This window comes from Triplophysa rosa, linkage group LG9 (genome assembly GCF_024868665.1).
Source record: "Triplophysa rosa linkage group LG9, Trosa_1v2, whole genome shotgun sequence".
In the NCBI taxonomy this organism is placed as follows: Eukaryota; Metazoa; Chordata; class Actinopteri; order Cypriniformes; family Nemacheilidae; genus Triplophysa; species Triplophysa rosa.
Genome location: NC_079898.1, coordinates 11,918,771 through 11,938,654, shown reverse-complemented (window position 1 = coordinate 11,938,654; position 19,884 = coordinate 11,918,771). Strand labels below are relative to the sequence as shown.

The following is a 19,884-nucleotide window of genomic DNA, read 5'->3' as shown; positions in this document are numbered from 1 at the left end:
CATAGCAGAGGCACAGAAATACAATAAATAAACAGAAAAATATTTTCTTTAGAAAAATCAAGGAAATAGTAATAAAGCTACATTAAAGCTACTAAACATTAGAATAATAGTTTTGTTTATTATATCTTTTATTATATATTATTTAAATGGCCTTTTTGCCTTAAATTGGAACATTTGAATTTAAAAATGAATTAAACTTGAGATTATCTGAAAATACTTTTAGCAGCATCACAGTAGTTATTGTACAACTGTACATAGAATTGCGTAAATGCATAGTCAGAGTAACAGAGCACAGAAGTTTAAAAGCAACAAGGGGATGGAAAGATTATCTTGGTTAAACCCAATCCATTCGCCATGGTGGCTTTATTTAAAAAGAAACCACATTTGATAGTATTTAAATGTATTGAATGTACAAAATATATTGTACATCATTTTAAATTAACATTCACTTTTTCAATATGACTTTATGCTGTGATAATTAATCATGAATAATATTACAGTGATGACAATTTATGTTGTTTACAAGTAAGGTAGCTCGTCTTTGAGCGTTTTCGTCTAAAAGTTACATAATAAGATTCCTGAAATAATACTGCCAGATAATGTAGAGTGCATGTGTTTGGCCTCATAAATATTTCACACATAATCCTGGGCCCAAACTGTTTCTTTATCTGACAGATTTAGGATTTTTTTATTAATAGAATGCTACTTTTGTTGTTTTTAAGGTAAAATATTTGAATTAAATTGTACTCACTCTTACAAGAAAGCTTTTCTGCTACTTGGAATGAAAAGCCTTCATGTGTGGATTAACACTGAACGCTCTCTTCAGTTCTCGCAAACCAAGCAGAAAACATAATTAGAGAGCTTTCCATTCCATTGTTTTTCCAGCCTTTCATTCCTACAGTCACCCCACCAACTTCTACATCCCCTAAATCCTACAGCCCCCCTACCCAGCCTCTTCTGTACAGTACAGTTTCATGATTCTCTCACAAGGTAAAACAGTGGACTTCAAGGTTCCTTTAAGATGCAAGATTTGATTTAAATGGATGTGAAAGTTGGAAAAAGAAGAGAAATCTGATTGGTTTGTAAATGGCTTTGTGTGACAAAGAGATGGAATCTGGCTTTCTGAATTCTTCTGAGAGTTTTCCTTATGTTGAAAAGAGTGCCTTCACACAAACAGAGCACAATATTGTCGCTGCATATCTCATCACCGCAGGTAATGTTTGTGCAGTATTTGATTGTATAGCGCTCAAGTTTATTGGCATTTTTATATAAAGAGTTTAGTAAGCTAAAGCCAATGTATTTGTCTTTTACCTTTATTTTCTTACATCTGTGTCCTAGGGTCACATTAGACTGTAGGGTTGTTTTCAAACATTTCTTTTATTTTTTTTTTTTTTTTTTAGCCAAGCGTGGAAAGCAACCAGCAGGGGGAGCCTGTAAAACGGCAAGATGAATGCGTGAAATGTTTTGAATGGACAGGAAACATGCCGGTGTGTGTCCACAGACCTATCAACATCTTCTCTCCTCGTCTGTCTCTCTTGGCAGGGGTGGTCAGTCTGTCTAGTAACATTGTGGTGCTGCTGATGTTTGTGAAGTTCAGAGAGTTGCGCAATGCCACGAATGCTATCATCATTAATCTGGCTTTAACTGACATTGGTGTTGCTGGTATTGGTTACCCCATGTCTGCAGCCTCAGACCTGCACGGGAGCTGGAAATTCGGCTACACGGGTTGCCAGGTGTGCGTCCTTTGCCTGGTTTACAGATACAAAATTAATGATTCTAACCACTTCTCAGCCATATAAAACACAGCACGCGAATAAAAGTACAGTCACGGGTATTTATTGCACAAACTGACCAAAAGCATTACAAAATAACAAACAGCTCGTTTCGCAGACCTTATTGCTCCAAAGCCGTACGACTATACATGAAGATGCCGTGCGTGTCCGTGAATGCATGAAGTCGGTTCCCATTCAAAAGATAAACCGGAACAGCTAGATGCAGTCGGTCGCGGGAGCCAATACCGTTTCACGTTCAAAGCCAACGAACCCTTACAGAAAAGACACATGAATTTCACATGTTTTTCACGTGATCACATGTATACAACATGTGTTTAACATGTGCAAAAAACACGTGTGATCACATGTGAAATGTGTGTTTTTGGAACATTTTGGTGTGAATTCCATGTGAATTCCCACGTGAAACCCATGGGATGACATGTGCAACATGTGGTGACGTGAAGAACATGTGATCATCACATGTGGAGACATGTCGCATATGTTATCCCATGGGTTTCACGTGGGAATTCACATGGAATTCACACCAAAATGTTCCAAAAACACACATTTCACATGTGATCACATGTGTTTTTTGCACATGTGAATTTCGTGCGTCTTTTCTGTAAGGGAAATGACGCCATCGGTCACGAGACATGGGAGAGCCAATGGCATCGAAGGTGACGCAACTTCCTCTGGCGGCAATATTTGAACGTCGTTCTTCGCTGGATTTGAGATTACGGCGGACGGTGATCGCTTTCGCATCTGTTCCTCATTCAATTCAATCGTTTCGCGTTGGCACCCTTGGAATATCTGTATTTTAGTGATGGGAAGTTCGGATCATTTTACTGACTCGGACCTTTGAGTCTCGTTCAGCAAAATGAACAAATCTTTTTTCGAGTCATATCGTTCATTTCGTTCATTTGAGCAAAATATAATTAAAATGTTACATGTTACTTTCCTAACACATCTACTACTTATGCAAACGTTGATCACATTACAAACAATACAAAACTATAATGCTATAAGAAACAGAAAAGATTAATTCATTGTTTACCTGGGTCTTTAGTCTATGATTAGCTCACCACACCTCTTATCTGACAAGTCCTCGGGTTTGACTCGTTCGTTCACGACGTGACAGCTTCGTAAGCTAAACCAATGCAGTCTGAGCCGGAAAGAGAATGGATTAGTTCACCTCTCGAGTCTTCGGTTTCGAGTCGTTCGTTCATCACGTGACAGCCCCGTACGCTTTACCAATGCCGTCTGAGCCGGAAAGAGAATTGAATAGTTCACCTCTTGAGACTTCGGGTTCGAGTCGTTCGTTCTTTTGTCTCAGGACCCATAGAATGTTGCGCAATGTGCATGCACGACTGGACGAATCACTCCCTGAGACGTCATGTAACGCAATTATCCTGTCCATTAAATTTAAATTAAAACCCCGAAACATCATCATTGCAAATTATATTCGATATACATTTTCATAATGACGGTAAAATTCGCATGCCCTTCACGTCGAAAAACGACGCCAAAGGGGTACCTTGCGCGTTCAAAAGTGACGCTGACCCATCGTAAATATGTGACGAGTCGGGATTGAGAATGTGTTGGCTGGGCAGGATATGCTCCTGACCCCACAGGTGCCACCTGCACCATCAACTGGAGGAACAATGATTCGTGAGTTAAGAGTCAAAAACATCAGAAATTATGATTCAGAACATCATTTACTCACCCTCTTGCCATTTCAAACCTGGATGACTTTATTTCTACTGCAGAACACTAAAGAAGATATTTTGAAGAATGTTGGTAACCAAACAACTGCGATACCCATTCACTTCTATTGGGGACACAAGGCCAATGCATGTCAATGGATACTGTACTGCTGTTTTGGTTACCAACATTTTTAAAATGGTCTTCTTTGTGTGCAGCAGAAGAAAATAATGTAAGAGGATTAATCACTTTTTATTTTAGGTCGTTCGTGTCCTACACGATGGCTGTGATCACGATCAACTTCATCATTCCTCTCTCGGTCATGTTCTACTGTTACTACAGTGTTTCTGTTACTGTGAAGAGGTATAAAGCCAATAACTGCTTAGACAGCATCAACATGGATTGGTCAGACCAGATGGATGTGACCAAGGCAAGCAGTTTATTTTTGCACACAAATTCAAGTATATGCATTTCACAGAAAACAATTAATTTAACTGCAAAATCAAAGAAAATGTCAAAAGTTGTTGTATTGTGATATTGTTTTTTTTTTGTAATAATTGAGCATATCATTACTATTAACAACCAGGTTCCAATGACAGCCTCTTCTTCACCTCTAAACCCGTAAATGATCAAAACCCCTAGTGAATTACATATTCATTAGACATTAATGAAATATGGAATGTAATCAGCACTGGACGCTATCTCTACGCTTCACAGTTAATACACCACATATACCATTACTTTCTTATCTTACAGGTTTCTGCAATTCATATCTTAATCTCAGAAATAAAAGCAAATAACAATAGTAAGGAAATGAGCACTTGAACACAATGCTGGGAATTTAAACATCCTTTACAACGTATTTTACAAGCTACAAATTCATTTTCAAGCTGCCCTGAGCAATTAATTCCATTAATTTAACTAAACTTCGTGAACAATGTGTGATGTAATGGCTAGTGGTAAAATCAGTCATGAACTCATGTACAGCACTAAGACACATTGTTCTCCAGCCAGAGCTTTATCTCCTCCAGGTTTCGTTTCATCCATTCAATATTGTTCCTCGCTGTCTCTAGAGCTTGTTTCCTGGGCATCGCACCTGCTCCTGCATTCGGGTTCAATGCAAAAAAGTTCTCCATCTGAAAAGAAATGCGAGATCAATCTACAAAGCATTTTTATAAAAAAAATAACACTGTAAAAAAATCCTGCAAAAAAATGAAATTTTCTGGCAGCTGGGTCACCAGAAATCTTTTTCTGTAATTTGACGTTTTTTGACCGTATTTAAAAAAAGACTAAAAAAATCCCATAAAAAACAGGAAATTTCTGACAGCTGGGGCGCCAGAAATATACTGTAAACATATTTTTTTCCTGTAAAATTTCCTGTTTGTCTTGTAAATTTGCAGTCCTTTTCTGTAATTTGACGGTTTTGACCAATTTTCAAAAATTCGTGAAAATCTGTTAAAACATTTCATAAAATTACAGTTTTGGGGATATTATACGTGAAAAACCTGTAAAAATAACTGTAAAATTACTGTAGTATGTCTAAATTTGCTGTTTTTCAGGAACGGAAAAAACCCTGCACTTTTTGAATGATTAAATACTGTGTTGTTGAAGTTGACAAGCACTTTTTAATACTTTTTATTGGTTAGATATTTGCAAAACCCAATTACAAACATAACTCATAATAATGATTTATGGCAAAGCATACAAATCATGCAATATAGAGATACAAGGTATGATGAGATCATCATAATGCAGTTTTCTAGTAGTAGGCCTAGTGTGTGTAGTATTAATCCAGGTGTGCATTACCTTCCACAGCTGCAGCTTGGTGTTATACGTGCCAGTAATTCTGGAGGGCAGGCGGCCTAAATTCCTGTCATTGATAGTATACCTACCATAGACATGACATCATATACAATATTCGTTTTTTAAAGACCGTTTTTTTTTCATACAACTCATAATTGTTAATGGATAAACTAACCTGTTTACTAAATAGTCCCAGTTAAGCGTGACCCAGTCCCACGCCATGGTTTTACCATATTTGTTTCGGGACACATATTGCACTACGGTAAAAACATCTTGGCTCCTTATAATGCTTTCAGTCTTAGTGGCCTCTAGCAACCTATTAAGAAACATTTTCAATAATTACTGTGTGAATTGTAAAGTACATTTTATGTATAATATTGCAATAGGATTTGAATTAATATTAGTATGGACTTACCTAGACAGAAGTGTGACATCTTCCACTGATACCAGGCCATAGAGCAGCTTGTCTTTCTCCTGTGCGAGATTTGCTGTGAGATATCTCTGGAACATGATCTCCCATCCTGCTGCTGACCCAGAGTTCTTCATACCATAACGATACACCAGCAACCGTAAGTTCACAGCCACACTGCTGCTCCCAGATCAGACAAACAGCCCATTAATACACAGTCTCTAAGTGCACCGGTAGACTTCCTGTGAGTCAATGTATTACCTCAGTGTTCCATTAATCCATTTATTAAAAATATCAGAGGCTTGATTAAGAGCCTCCTGATCCCCCATCTGACATGCGATGCCCAACACCGTCTCTCTCAGGAGCCTGTGCAGACACACACATCATTCAGTTTGTCTGCTGGAGTGCATTTACATTGCAAACTAATATACAGTGGTGTTCAAACGGTCCAGTGTGTCATTTTTTTGGAGGATCTATTGACAGAAATGCAATAATAAACATAACTATGTCTTCAGAGGTGTATGAAGACCCTATATAATGAAGCGTTTTGTTTTTATTATCTTAATGAGCTATTTCTATCTACATACACCGCGGGTCCCCTTACATGCAATGCGCCATGATGTTTCTACAGTAGCCCTAAATGGCCAAACTGCGCGACAGAGCGCGTTTCATATACGTTATCTCCTTCGGCAAAGAAGTGAAAACATGACAACATCTTGTCAGCCTCCGTAGTGCTTTGAAAGGGAGGGTGGAGTGAGCCGTTGGTTGCAATTGACAACCTCACCACTAGATGCCACTAAATCTCAACACTGGACCTTTAATATTTTCATTCATTGAAAAAAATCCATTAGCAAAAGATAATAAAACAGAGTAATACTAAATGATAGTTTTATATGTCCTTATCAATTAAACTTTTCACTATAATCAATTTTTTTGCATTGAGAAAAAATGTAAGCATTTTTACTAGTGGGCATTTTAGACTCACACTTCCCACTCACACACAAACTATTCAGCACATGTACTGTATACATATCCAAGATGGATAGATCCAAAAATGTGTCTTTGGCCTGTGCAATAGGAAAGTCTTTTCACTAGTTCTGCTAAATATCTCTTACCGCTCTGTTTGGGTCCCCTCATCATTCCACCCAAGAGCCTTGGATATCTTCTGCACATGATCACGGAAGAGTTTCTAAACAAATATGACATGAAACACAGTGATATGAAATAGAAATGCCAACATAGTAAATCTCACAGTTAGAATAAAGTCATATTTCAACAGTTTCTTCTACAAGTTTTGTGTCATTTCATTAAAAAGGGCGTTAAAAACACCCATACTCTCAGAAACTTTAAAGTCAAGGCTTTAGAAACCTACCTGGAATTTAGGGTACAGCACTGCATCATCAGCCAGCATGTTTGCCACGTATGAGATTGAAGTTGAGACTCGATCCCACACAATGTACTCGGTTTCATTGATGAGATACTTCATTAAGTTGAAGGCATTTGCATAATCAATGATATCTGCCCTGTTTACCAACAAAAAGCAGCACTGTAAACTTGAAATTCTTAATAACCATAGAAAAATATACGTACTATGTATGCATCTGTTGAAAAGGCATTGAATACAATTGTCCACCATATGCGTTAATGTAAATGTTGCAATGACTCACCGTCCAAATGCAAACACATCATCAATGTAGCTGCTTCGATCGGTTGCGTCATACACCTAAAACACATGTTGGTTATTACATTTTGTTTACTAAGTGCCAACATTGTTTTATTATTTCAATTCGTTTTAAAGAAAAGGATTAGAATAATACAATACCAGATGATCTGCGAGAAGTTGCTCGCTGATAGTGGTCCACATAATGTCATTGTGATGTACTCGGTAAAAGCCCATGTGGTCTTTGTTGACTTTGATGAGACCATCACTGGTAGGAGAATATCCAGGAATGACCAGCTCTGAATAAACACAGAGCAAATGGTAGATCTCCATTAAAAACATGTTAAGAAATGAATCCTCAAAGGTCAATAATCTGAGAAGAAATAAGTTACCTGTCTGTCCCTTGTCAAATATGATGGAGTCATTGTTGGAGTTTAGTGAGTTCCATTTGACAGGAATGGTCCATTTGTAGCTGTGGGACAAGAGTTGAAACATCAAAGAAAAACTTCAGAAAATGCACCAATCGGTGTTGAAATAAGCAGAATCAAACATTAACATGACGTACAGTCAATAAAAGTACTGCACTGATAACCAGTGAATGAAATGTATCGGGATTGCAGGACTGTCAGACTCACCCCAGGGGACTACTGGGCTGAGATGGGTCAGCATTGGGGTCCAGGAGAAACCTGGTCTGGGTGAGTTTAGCATTAGTGTTTGTGGTGGTCAGATTTAGCATAGGATATCCCATCTGCTTGGTCCACGTGTCCATAATGTCTGCTACAGGTCTGCCACTTTCCTAAAATACAGCCAGAGAGATGCGCAATGACTAAACATTCTAAAATTGGACATTAAAGAACGTGGCAAGACATGACCACTAAACGCTGTTTACATTAGTCAAGGCTTTCCAGAAGTCTGCAGTCTTTGCATTCTGGAAGGGGTAAGCCTTCAGGTAACTCTGTGGTGGGAAAAACAAAACGGAAGATTCATTCATTCACAGCCATTGGAAAACCTTTGCAAAAAAAGAGATGTGGTGACTTACTCGACATCCATCCCTAAATGTGTCACGGCCAAGCAGGTCCTCCAGCATTCTTAAAATAGATGCTCCCTAAAACACACAGTGAAGTCGACAATTCACTTTAAGGACAACTGGTAAATGAAGCTGTGAAGCTTTCTGCATCAGCACCACTGTAGGGTACAGTACCTTGCTGTACGAGATGCCATCAAACACTGATGTGATCTCAGCCGGGCTGGACACATCCACAATAATAGGATGGGAGGAGAGAAGTGCATCATCAACCATGACAGGAAACACATCAATGATGAGCATGATGTCACGCTGAAAACAGAAAAAAACCTTTTTACATGACCATCCATTGTTTAACCTCAGAGCTCATGGTAGGTCTGTTTTGAAATATCTTTGTTAGTGTTAAAAATATAATTTCTAAGGAAAAAATGTATCATATATTACGCTCAAAACTGACTCCTGTGCTGTTTGGCAACATATGTGATTCATATTGTGTGCTATATACAGTACATATACTGTATAACATATATAACTTTATTATATTAAATTGTCATGCATCCGGCATGCCTATAGCATGTGCTCACCATTCCCCAGTCGGGTTCTGCTTGTTCCATTCCAACATATTTAAAGAAACTGGCAAAGCCTTCATTCAGCCACAGGTCATCCCACCAGTCCATGGTCACAATATTTCCAAACCACTTCAAATAAAAGACAAAACACTGCTTAAACTGTAGCTCCAAAATAATTCATAACCCAGGTACATTCACGCTCTTGTAACAATGCATTTGACAAAATGTTGTTATTTTAGCTTAGGGACATTTTCTCTTTTGAAGAGAACACTGATGGGGAAAAATGTGTCTCTGCACACTTTTCAGGGAGCTTAACCTTTCTTGGTTCATCCATGCTTTTTATATTAATATACGGTCACTTTTTTGGCCCTGGGTAACTCAGTAACTAGATCATTACCCCAAAAACTTGACTGTGTTGGGCTGTGTGAAGTGTAATATGTAACCGTGTGATGTAGGGATGCTCATTTCGCTTAATTTCCCTAACCGAGAACCGACACTCGTTATCCGAACATTAACAGTTAACCGATAAGATTCTAATAATAAATTGGAATTAGAAAATATATGCCGTCTCATTTCGAAGGCTGCGTCCTCCAGAGGTCGCGTTTGTCCGCCGCATACGCCTTCGCATGCGACATCCGGAGGACGCAGACTTCGAAATGAGACACAGCTACAGTTGACGAGGGTCTGTGACACGTAAAATATACATGTTTTTCACAGATTTATTTTAACGTGCAAACAGCAGCATAACGAATACATTAATAACAGCACCTGCATTCACATATCACATTTTCACGAACCTGCGGCGTTTTGGACAATGGAGAAAATCTAAAATAATATAAATCCAAAGCATAAAATAAACAGGCAAGAAAAAAACTGAATTAAATAACAAATTATGACAAAACGAAAACAGAAGAACCGGCAAAGTTTATTACCGTCAGACAGTTTTTTCATCAAATAAAAATAGCAGGCCTACCTCAATCCAAAGCTTGGAGTTTTTATTTAATAAAGTAACATACGTGTTGTGGTGACAGTCTGGAGCTTGTTGACAATTAGACCCGAGATGCTAGTGCATTTGATAGTATGGCGCTAGCAGCACCTGCTAACATAATCGCCACTGTTACAACATTTAGGATGGACGTGTTTAAAAACACAGATACGTAGGTAATAATTAGTTGCACAAACGCCCTCGGTTATATTTTTAGATTGCACAGATTAAATTTCGGGATAATATGTGATCGAAACGGTCGCAATTTTGAGCTTTCAGGCAATAGTTGTGCGGGCAAATAAGGGAAAGTAAGCTGTGGTGTTTTATGAACAGCAGGCAAAACAAGCTACAGCCGTGTGCCTTTGACAGGACTCAGGAAAGAGAGATCATGTTAGTATACTTTTGCATTACTAAAGCAGATGCACAGATTTTACTGTAGAGATGTATGCTTAGTCTGTCTAATTTTAGAGATTTGATCCACGTTTTTTTTAATGCTGCATAGTCAATTAATGTTTGTTTAAAAAACCTAAAACTATTTCTAACTTATTACTTAAATCAAGTTAAACCACAGATTTTTAACCTTATACATGCATTTTCCTTGTCTTTAGATACCCAAGCGCTTTTGTTACCTGGGGTCTTTAAGCTTCACATCCAGGTAAGAAAAACTTCAGAATAGATACAATTACAGCTATAACTATTCCCAGGTAAGTAAAACATAGGTAAAATTGCAAACAATAGTGTGGGCTCCATACAATTACATTTCTTAAGACGTTTTTATGTACCAACCACCAATAGAAGGCAGATCACCATTCTGTCTCCTCCCTACAACAAACAGTAAAAAATCACCAAATAGAGCAGTTTTTTATTATCAGGCTGTCAGTTGCCACTAACGTTTTCTCAACTTTTTTCTGTGATAATTTAAGATCCTGACATGTGATGACTAAAATCCTTAATCTAGTTAAATATACTGTACAATTAAAAACTACCAGGCTTTAAAAAGTGTATTATAAAAATTTAATTGGAGAAAGGTCAATTAAATGTGCCATCAGCCCGACATGATTGGGATTATCATAGAAGGACAGCCTGTGGTCAGAGGTGTGCCAAACCTGTCGAAAGCATGCTGCCTCCTGTTTGGACTTACCTATGCCCTCGACCTCAAGTATCCCTCAAAACTGGTGTCTACTTTTGAGATATATCAGAGGCTGTTTGTGGGATTGGACCCCATGCGTCCTAAGCCATCATCCAAGTATACAAATCTCCTCACCAAATTGTCTTAGATGATTTCTCAATGGCATCTGGCATTGTTTGCCATCACTTGAAAAAATGCAATCACTTTGGTAGGTGAGTTTACCAAATACCAACTTAAATGTTTTCTTTCTTTTTTTGTTTGTTCTTGACCTTAAGACTCATTTGACGGGTACAAGTTGCTCAGGTAATATAATTTCCATGGTTATTTTCCTTTTGTGTTCATTGTTCTGTGCCTTAATTCATGTGGATTTTGGACTGTGTTCTGTGCCGATCATTACCTCATGAGGTATACAGTAAGTATACTCAACTCAACAGTGTTCTGTGCACAATTTGGGAGTTCTTAAATAATAATAGTTGTTCGAAATATAGAAATACTGTAATAATTTTTGACATTGCAGTTCCAGTGTGATACAATGTGATTTTTATGGCTCACATTTACCTTTATCTAAACATTGCAGATTGTAACAGGTTGAAATTACACTTATAACGTGTTTGTTTTATATTATTGTGTACATGTGTGACCACATTTATTGGTCACACTGTTACAAGTTACATTGAATAAATGTTATTGTCTTCAATCTATCATCCCATCTCTTTCTTCTTCAATTGAATTTGTAATTGTTATTGACAAAGTCTGTTTATGTAAAGTTAATCATTGAAGTGCCTAGAATATAGACATTTAGATTTCTTTTCTGAGGTTATAGCCAGGACTCAATTAAAATGTTTATTCACATATGATTAGGTTAATTTTACTAAGAACATAAAGTTCATAAAACCTCATTAAAATGAGTACAGGTTACTTGTAGCAACCCATAAGTAAGTTACCTGTACCAAGAAAATTAGGTTTATCTAACTGAGTAATAACTGAGTAATACTACTATTAGTTAACAACTTGATTTTGTTGCGTTTGTATTAGGTAATGTTACAGTGTTTATTATACTTAAAAAAAACTGCAAGTTGACTCAACTTAAAACATCCAATGCAGCCACTTGCCTCACTTTTTATAAGTTAGATCTAGTTATTACTTTTTAAAGTGTACATTTAATTCAAAGAATTTGAGCTGGAGCAACGCTGGCAGTGGCACTCCGTTTGGAGGAGTAAAGCCCTGACAAATGTGGCCTCAACAAAGCTGAATTACACGTGTCCTGTTTCGTCGAGTGACTTGCGTGATCGGATTTTAATCTGTCTCGAAAACGTTTCGGAGGGCATTTACACCTAGTCGCACGCGTCTGCACGCTCCGTGAGTTAATGCTTAGCATGTTTTTCTTTCTCCATACAGAAAACTAAAAACATGTACGATTTAATAGTCATTTAAAAATGTATTATGAAATTATTTTGATTATTAAAAAAATATTATTAAACTTAAAATAAACATACCTTTTTTAATCGTTTAACTGATAGTATTAACTGGTCAAAATTTTAATGGTCGGTTAACGGTTCACCGGTCAATATGAGCATCCCTAGTGTGATGATAATCTTTATGGTATCTGTTATTTCTCTTAGGTCTTGTGTTACTGTTAACAGGTCTAATAAACTGCTTTTTTTAATCAATGTTGTACAAGGTAAAATAACATTTATTCTCAGAACAGGATGTTCTGCCAAGACTGACGTATGACTGATAATCAGGGCTGGGAGTAATGAAATACATGTAACTTAGTTACATATTTAAAATACAAAATTTGAGTAACTATTTCATTAGTTACTTTTAAATGGGAAGTAATTAAATTACAGTTACATCTGAAAAGTATTTTAGATTACCAACTTCAATTCTGACTTCTTAGAATTGTGAGACATACACTCACGGTTGTGGACTATAATGTCCAATGATGGAAAACTGTACAACTGATGTTGTTCAAAATAATATGCAGAGGAAAGCCAAGTCATCTGTTTGGTGATCCCTTTGTTTTTACCTTATCAGTGATCCAAAGTATTCCAAATTATTTATTTAGATTAAGTTACAAAATTTGTGTAATCTAACAAAATACATTGCAGATTACTTTTTAAAGCATGTATTTTGTAATCTGCAGTGAAATACATTTTAAAAGTAACCTTCCCAGCCCTGCTGATAATGCCTACTTCAGTATTCATGCTGTGTTCCTGTAGTGTATGAATGACATCAAATCTGCAGTATATGCACATGCAATGATATTATAATGGAACTAACATTACAACCCGTCCACTTTAAACCGGTTTCTGTTTTTTCAGTAGACTTGTTCTGAATAACAGCATGAAAGCACCCCCCAAAAAATACTTTTATTATTTACCGACCCTCATGTCATTCCAAACCTGTATAACTTTATTTATTCTGCAAAACACAGAAGATATTTTGAAGAACGTTGGTAACCAAACAACATCGACCCCCATTGACCTCCATTGTATGGATACAAAACCACAGACATTTCTCAAAATATCTTCTTTTGTGTTCTATGGAAGAAAGTCATATACAGGTTTTTAACCGCATGAGGGTGAATGAATGATGACAGAATTTAAATTAAACAAATTAAAGTGAACCATCTCTTTAAATAAATGTCTCAAATACAATTAAAACAACAGAAAAAACTCAAATGATCACATACATGACCACATATTTATGTGACATCAAATATATTTTTAGTGAATAAGTAACCTGATGGACGAGCTCATGTGCGATGACACTGGCCACACGCTGTTTGTTGTATGACGATGACTCATTCTCATCAAACAGCAGGTTAGTTTCTCTGTAGGTGATCAAACCCCAGTTCTCCATCGCACCCGTCCCAAAATCAGGAATTGCTATCTTATCTGCAACAAAGACAAAACTTATGAAGTCATTTGTGACAACAATGAATCTATGTTCTGTAAATTAGTCCAATAGAGCTTTTACAATAATAAAGATTTCACAGATTTACCTAGTTTCTCTATGGAATATTCCATGTCAAAATACTCCTCATAGTAATCAAATATGATCTTGGTGACATTGGCAGCATAGTTCGCAGTTTCTATCTGTAAAGGCTGAGCGTAGATCCGTAACTGTCAATAGAGAAAGAAAGATTACACTCGGGAATTTTTCTTGTACTCCTGGATTATTATTTCATTGGAATGATCACCGTAAAGCAATTGCTTACTGGTATGTTTCTCTTTGACATCCGCTCCACATATTGAAACTGGTGCACCGCAAAGCATACCAAATAGGTGCTCATCTTTACTGATTTTTTAAAGGAGGTTTTGGTCTTTTGATCTGACAGTGTTTCTATGTTCTGTAAAAGAGAAGGCCAAGAGATGCGTTTATGTTATGAAATCAATTGGAGTGTCCCAAAAGATCAATAATAAAAGGGGAAGACGTCATCCAGTAGAGATAAGATTGACCTCACACACTTTCATACATAGCAGTTGTAAAGCTCCACACAGTTTTAGAGAGTGAATGTACTCAACTTTATTTATATAGCGCTTTTTACAATTTTCATTGTTACAAAGCAGCTGTACATGAGACATATTGACTATAAGCAAAATAATTAAAGTTGTACCTGCAGAAACAAGAAAAAGTTGAAAACACAGAAGACAGACATACCCACATACAAAACACTCCACACACACAATATGCACATGTACTAACACACAGAGACAGAGACATAGACACACACGCGCGCACGCACGCACGCACGCACGCACGTACACAGACAAGTACGCACACACACACGCTCAGTGAGAGCACACATTTAAGATAAAGGAGAGAGAAGCACAGGTCAAATATAACAGACTATAAATTCCTACATGCAATATTAATTAAGTAAAACTTTAAAATTCTAATGTACCTCCACAGGCATGTTGGACAGAGCTTCATATGCACTGTCATGGGTGATGGAGATAGTATAGGTGGCTTTTTTGTTGGGCTCATCAAAACAGGGGAAAGATTTACGAGCGTCCGTGGGTTCATGGTCTGTGGCAGCTATTTTCCTGTAAAACATCAGTGAGGGATTCATTAAACTCAACCTGTGGTTTACATTTACCTCAGTAACCACGTGTGGAGAAAGTTCAAATAAAGTGACATTTTAATAAACATCAAGTCTGATTTAGTATAATCAAACTCACTGCCTGTTATGTGTCCGTGCTCTTGGATTTTACTCAATAGACGGTTTCACTGGAGGCCTATTAATATTTATATTAGGGCTGTCAAACGATTAATCATGACAAATCGCATCCAGAATATAAGTTTGTTTACATAATATGTCTGTGTACTGTGCATATTCATTTTGTATTTATAAACACACACACACACAAACATATATATAGTAAATATTTAGACTACAAGGATTTATTTTGATTTACTAATAATTTAAATTATATATAAATGTTTATACATTTTTATACTTTATATTTTCCTTAAATATATGCATTATGCATAAATGTAATTATGCAATTAAATATATTCATGTTTTATGAATACAAAATTAATATGCACAGTACACAGACATATATTATCTAAGCACAAACTTTTGTTCTGCATATATTATTATTATTATTATTATATGCATTTAATATTTACATTCTTATATTAATATTTGATTGTATATTAATTCTATGAAATTCAATTAAAACTACTCAACAGTTATTGATTCTTTGCGGAGGTCTACCAGAAGTTAAGTTTGGGCCCTATAAAGTTTGTTTATGTTGTTGCCACTGAAACAGTCTATACAGAATTATTTACATCAGGGGTGATACCAAGAAATGCAATAATAGCATTGAAAAACCCATAGTGATACTAACAGCAATAAAATAGTCATTTTAAACTCAAGATATTAAGGGGAAGTTTCCCAGACAGGGATTATCTAAAACCAGGACTAGGCTTTAGATAAATTGGGATATTTAAGTCGTTTAAAAAGAACATACCTTACAAAAAACAGATAAAACAATTGCACTGATATATTTTAAGATATGTTAAAATTATTTTCGATCAAGACACCGCTACCATTTAATTTAGTCTGGGACTAGTCTTAAAACCTGTCTGGGACACCGCCCCTAAATCTGAGAAAAAACTGAGAAGTGATGCAAAGAATAACAGAGCTAAAAACTGCATTACTTCATGGTTGAATTAAAGAGAAATTGATATCTTGTTGGTATGATCTAAACGTTTGGCACAATTTGTTTTAAGAAATTAAGGTGTGAATGAATGACCATTCCCACATCAACAAAAATTCAACACTGCTGAGAGGTTATAAATATTGCTGAATTTTGTTCCATAGAAATCAGTTGTGGAGAAACCAAAGCGGACTGCTCGGCAATACTCGGGCGATTAAAACAAACAGCTCATTTAATATGATTTATGAAGCGTGGCATTGTAAAATACCTAACATCATAATCTCAGTCGGACTTCGCACCAAATTTTATATCTCCCTCAGAAACTATGATTCTTAAACTGTGGGCTAAATTTAGACCTCACATCCAGAGGAAGTGAAGACTGTCCCGGAGCAATCTGTTACCCCCTTACACATACGAGATGTAAGTGTTAGTCTAAATGAGCTGAAACAGAGAATGGTTTGTATCCATCTCGGGACATGCTGGAATATTGTAAGAGGTCATTTATGTTAGTGAGTGTTGGCTGTTGAGGTCAATGAGCAAATCGAAGTTGATTGTTTTCCAACCCAGATATCTCAGATTATGTCCAGAATTTGTTAAGGGAAACATGACTGTTCACCGAGAGTTGAGGTGAACCTATGATCTACTACCCTGAATATTAAAAGGACAGTTTACCCTAAAATGAAATTGTATTTCATGTATTCACCCTTCGTGTCATTTAAAACCTGTATGTGACTCTTCACTCTTCTGTGGACCACAAAATAAGATATTTTGAGACATGTCTCTGTGGTTTTGTGTCCATACAATGGAAGTCAATGTGTCCAATGTTGTTTTGTTACAAACATTTCTCAAAACAAGAAAGAAAGTCACACAGGTTTGGAATGACACGAGAGTGAGTAAATAAAGTGAACTCCTTTACTATGGTCAAGGAGTGATGCTTACTTGAGAACTCCATTAGCCATATAAGTGGTCCTGTAGAAACCCACCAGAGACCCATTGAGCCAGCCTTGGAAGTGCAGAGTGAGAACGTAGCTTTCATCCGTTCCTGTGACTTTCAGTTGCTCGGATGCCTCCACCACCACATACTCTTGTGGCTTGTACTCGAAGCATTCCTTCACTCCGACAGAGGTCAAACTAGATGGCCCTTTGTGCTGTAAAGAGGGCACTGCAGTGACGAACGTCTCCCGGATGTGGAGCCACAGGTGCGAGCTGGGTTGCGTCAGGCTGAGGTGGATGGACACGCTCCCGGTGTAGGTGTCTGTGTTGAGGTCAGGCTCCAGGTGCAAATCGTAATGCAATGGTACGATATGGTCAGGCAGCCGGAAATTGCGCCAGCCACCGTTTGTGCTGTTGGATGGTTTGCAGGGTCCCCGGTCAGCAGGTGGGGGCGGGGTTGATGGTGATGGTGATGGTGTTGGTGATGGTGTTGGTGATGGTGATGGTGACGGTGTCGTGTTGGTTTCATCTTCTGATGAGGAGGTCTTCTGGCTCAAACCGACCCCAAGCCCCACAGCAACAGCTGTCACTACGACAACGGCACAGATGATAGCAGCGTGTTTCCCACGGATAAAGTAACGTTTTTCCTTTCCGAAATCCAGGCTTTCCATGGCGAGCACACAAAGCAAGAATGTGTAAGAAAGTCAGAACAGTCAGACATACACACAACAAACACACACTCTTACGCGTCCTTTCGCCTCCAAGGAGAGAAAACAGCTGTGTCTGGATCTCCAGTCCCACACACACTCATGCAGGGCAGCCTGTGGGCGGCACAGAGGCACGTAACTTAAAGCAGGAGTTACGTTTCACCACTGTCCAAAAAATGGCTTGGATCTCTGTGAAGCCACTGCCACGCAGTTGTCAAATGTCCAGACTGGGAGTGTTTCACGCGCACTGAATCTCACACTGATACATGTGATGCATAGGGGACAGGGGCAGAATTTGTACCGCCCTTCAGTTAAACATAAATCAAAATATGTTAATAAGCATTCAAAGAGGGATGATCATAAACATGCATCCTGTCAGGAAACGTCAGGGGAAGAACACAGATGCAGGTGGCAATGGCAGCAAAAACAATTATTTAAATGAACCAACAAAAACACCCACGATGGGGGACAGACAAAGTAACTAAAAGTATTAAAAAAATGCAAAACCAAAAACTTCCCACGTGGGGGCAAAACCGAAGAGAATAAAAATAAAGACTTAACTGGACAGGACCTTTGGCAAAACTAGACTTTCTTGGTGTAGATCACAACAAGGGGAAAATACAAAACGTACCAGCACAGGACAGCAAACACAAGGGCATTAAACAGGGAGAATAAACAAAGGAGGATAACAATGGGCAGGTGTGGGTAATGAGACACAGGAGGAAAGCTATACGAGGAACGAGAGGGGCGGGGCCAAAGATGAGACACGAGAAAGCACATGGCATGCCAATATCTAAACAATGCCCTTCTCTCCCGCTTTCCGCACAGGCTGGCTGGCTGGTGGTGGGAAGGATCCCTGAGGCCGCGGTTGAACAACGCCGCCACCTCCTCTGCAGCCTCCAGGAACCTGTCCACAAAGTTCATCAGGTCCTCGCAGAGTCGGCGCCAGACCACGACTAACAGGGGGGCAAGTGGCTCCCAGTGGGAGGGCACACAATCAGCATCATTAACACAAAAATGTCAAAACTACCACGTTTACCACATTTCAAGTGAACAAAAATAACACAAATTAAACAATATTACCACACACAGTCACAACAAAAACAACAGATTGACAATTCTAACCTATGCTGTGATATAATGCTCCTTCGCACAAAGGCTTGCTAAAAGTAATGAAACACACGTACCTTTTAAAAAAAGCTGATAGCGCCGCGTGCGAACATTAAACCTCCTTAAAACTGTGTCCTTACATCCGGTTGTAAATTTTCCTTTTCCAAAACTGAACTAACGGAGCCTTCCGTTTGTGAAGCATCGAGAATATGTAACTTTGCTAATTGCTAGCGGCTTCCCTCCACACATATACATACATTAATACGCTGCGTAATGACGCATTATCACAACAACCGGACTAGATTAATCTTTTTTACAAAGTAAACATATAGGCTAGGCTACCATTTTCATTTCCACTTTGTTTAAAATTCTTTAAACGTTAAAACTTTATTATATATTTCAGTATATGTATTACATGAATTTAAAACTGTGTCATGTGGTGGGGGGGCACAACAACCCTGGGGGGCATGGCCCGCGAGTGCCCCCCCTTGGCGCCGGCCCTGGGTCCTCGTTCCCCTGGCGAACACTGCAGAGGAGGCGAGCCTGGAGAGACCGGTCTACGTCCATGGTGCTGCCTGTTGGGTTCAAATCTGGCTGGTTCGTTCTGTCAGGAAATGTCAGGGAAAGAATCCAGATGCAGGCAGCAAAAACAATTATTTATTTAAATGAACCAACAAAAACACCCCCGTTGGGGGACAGACAAGGTAACGAAAAGTATTCAAAAATGCAAAACCAAAAACTTCCCACGTGGGGGAAAACCGAAGAGAATAAAAATAACAAAGACTTAACTGGACAGGACCTTTGGCAAAACTAGACTTTCTTGGGGTAGATCACAACAAGAGGAAAATACAAAACCTACCAGCACAGGACAGCAAACACAAGGGCATTAAACAGGGAGAATAAACAAA

At 38.1% G+C, this 19,884-nt stretch overlaps 2 protein-coding genes across 2 annotated transcripts; one reads left to right on the top strand and one right to left on the bottom strand.

Annotated features, from left to right (window-relative positions):
• Window positions 1-1,075: 1,075 nt before the first annotated feature.
• Window positions 1,076-4,098, top strand: LOC130559289 (visual pigment-like receptor peropsin). Its single transcript, XM_057342262.1, has 6 exons — window positions 1,076-1,213; window positions 1,543-1,733; window positions 2,400-2,415; window positions 3,365-3,440; window positions 3,735-3,903; window positions 4,060-4,098. The coding sequence occupies exons 1-6, from the start codon at window positions 1,087-1,089 to the stop codon at window positions 4,096-4,098; spliced, it is 618 nt and encodes a 205-aa protein (XP_057198245.1). The 5' UTR covers window positions 1,076-1,086.
• A 244-nt stretch (window positions 4,099-4,342) lies between these two features.
• Window positions 4,343-17,869, bottom strand: LOC130559719 (glutamyl aminopeptidase-like). The gene is made up of 20 exons (XM_057342958.1): window positions 17,166-17,869; window positions 14,963-15,104; window positions 14,276-14,407; window positions 14,060-14,180; window positions 13,798-13,952; window positions 8,954-9,067; window positions 8,547-8,681; window positions 8,385-8,450; window positions 8,235-8,300; window positions 7,981-8,141; window positions 7,738-7,817; window positions 7,508-7,644; window positions 7,353-7,408; window positions 7,058-7,208; window positions 6,801-6,874; window positions 5,947-6,051; window positions 5,692-5,865; window positions 5,452-5,592; window positions 5,280-5,361; window positions 4,343-4,609 (listed from the first exon to the last, which is right to left on the bottom strand). Exons 1-20 carry the CDS (start codon window positions 17,828-17,830, stop codon window positions 4,463-4,465), a joined length of 2,904 nt encoding a protein of 967 aa, XP_057198941.1. The 5' UTR covers window positions 17,831-17,869; the 3' UTR covers window positions 4,343-4,462.
• Between the last annotated feature and the right edge of the window lie 2,015 nt (window positions 17,870-19,884).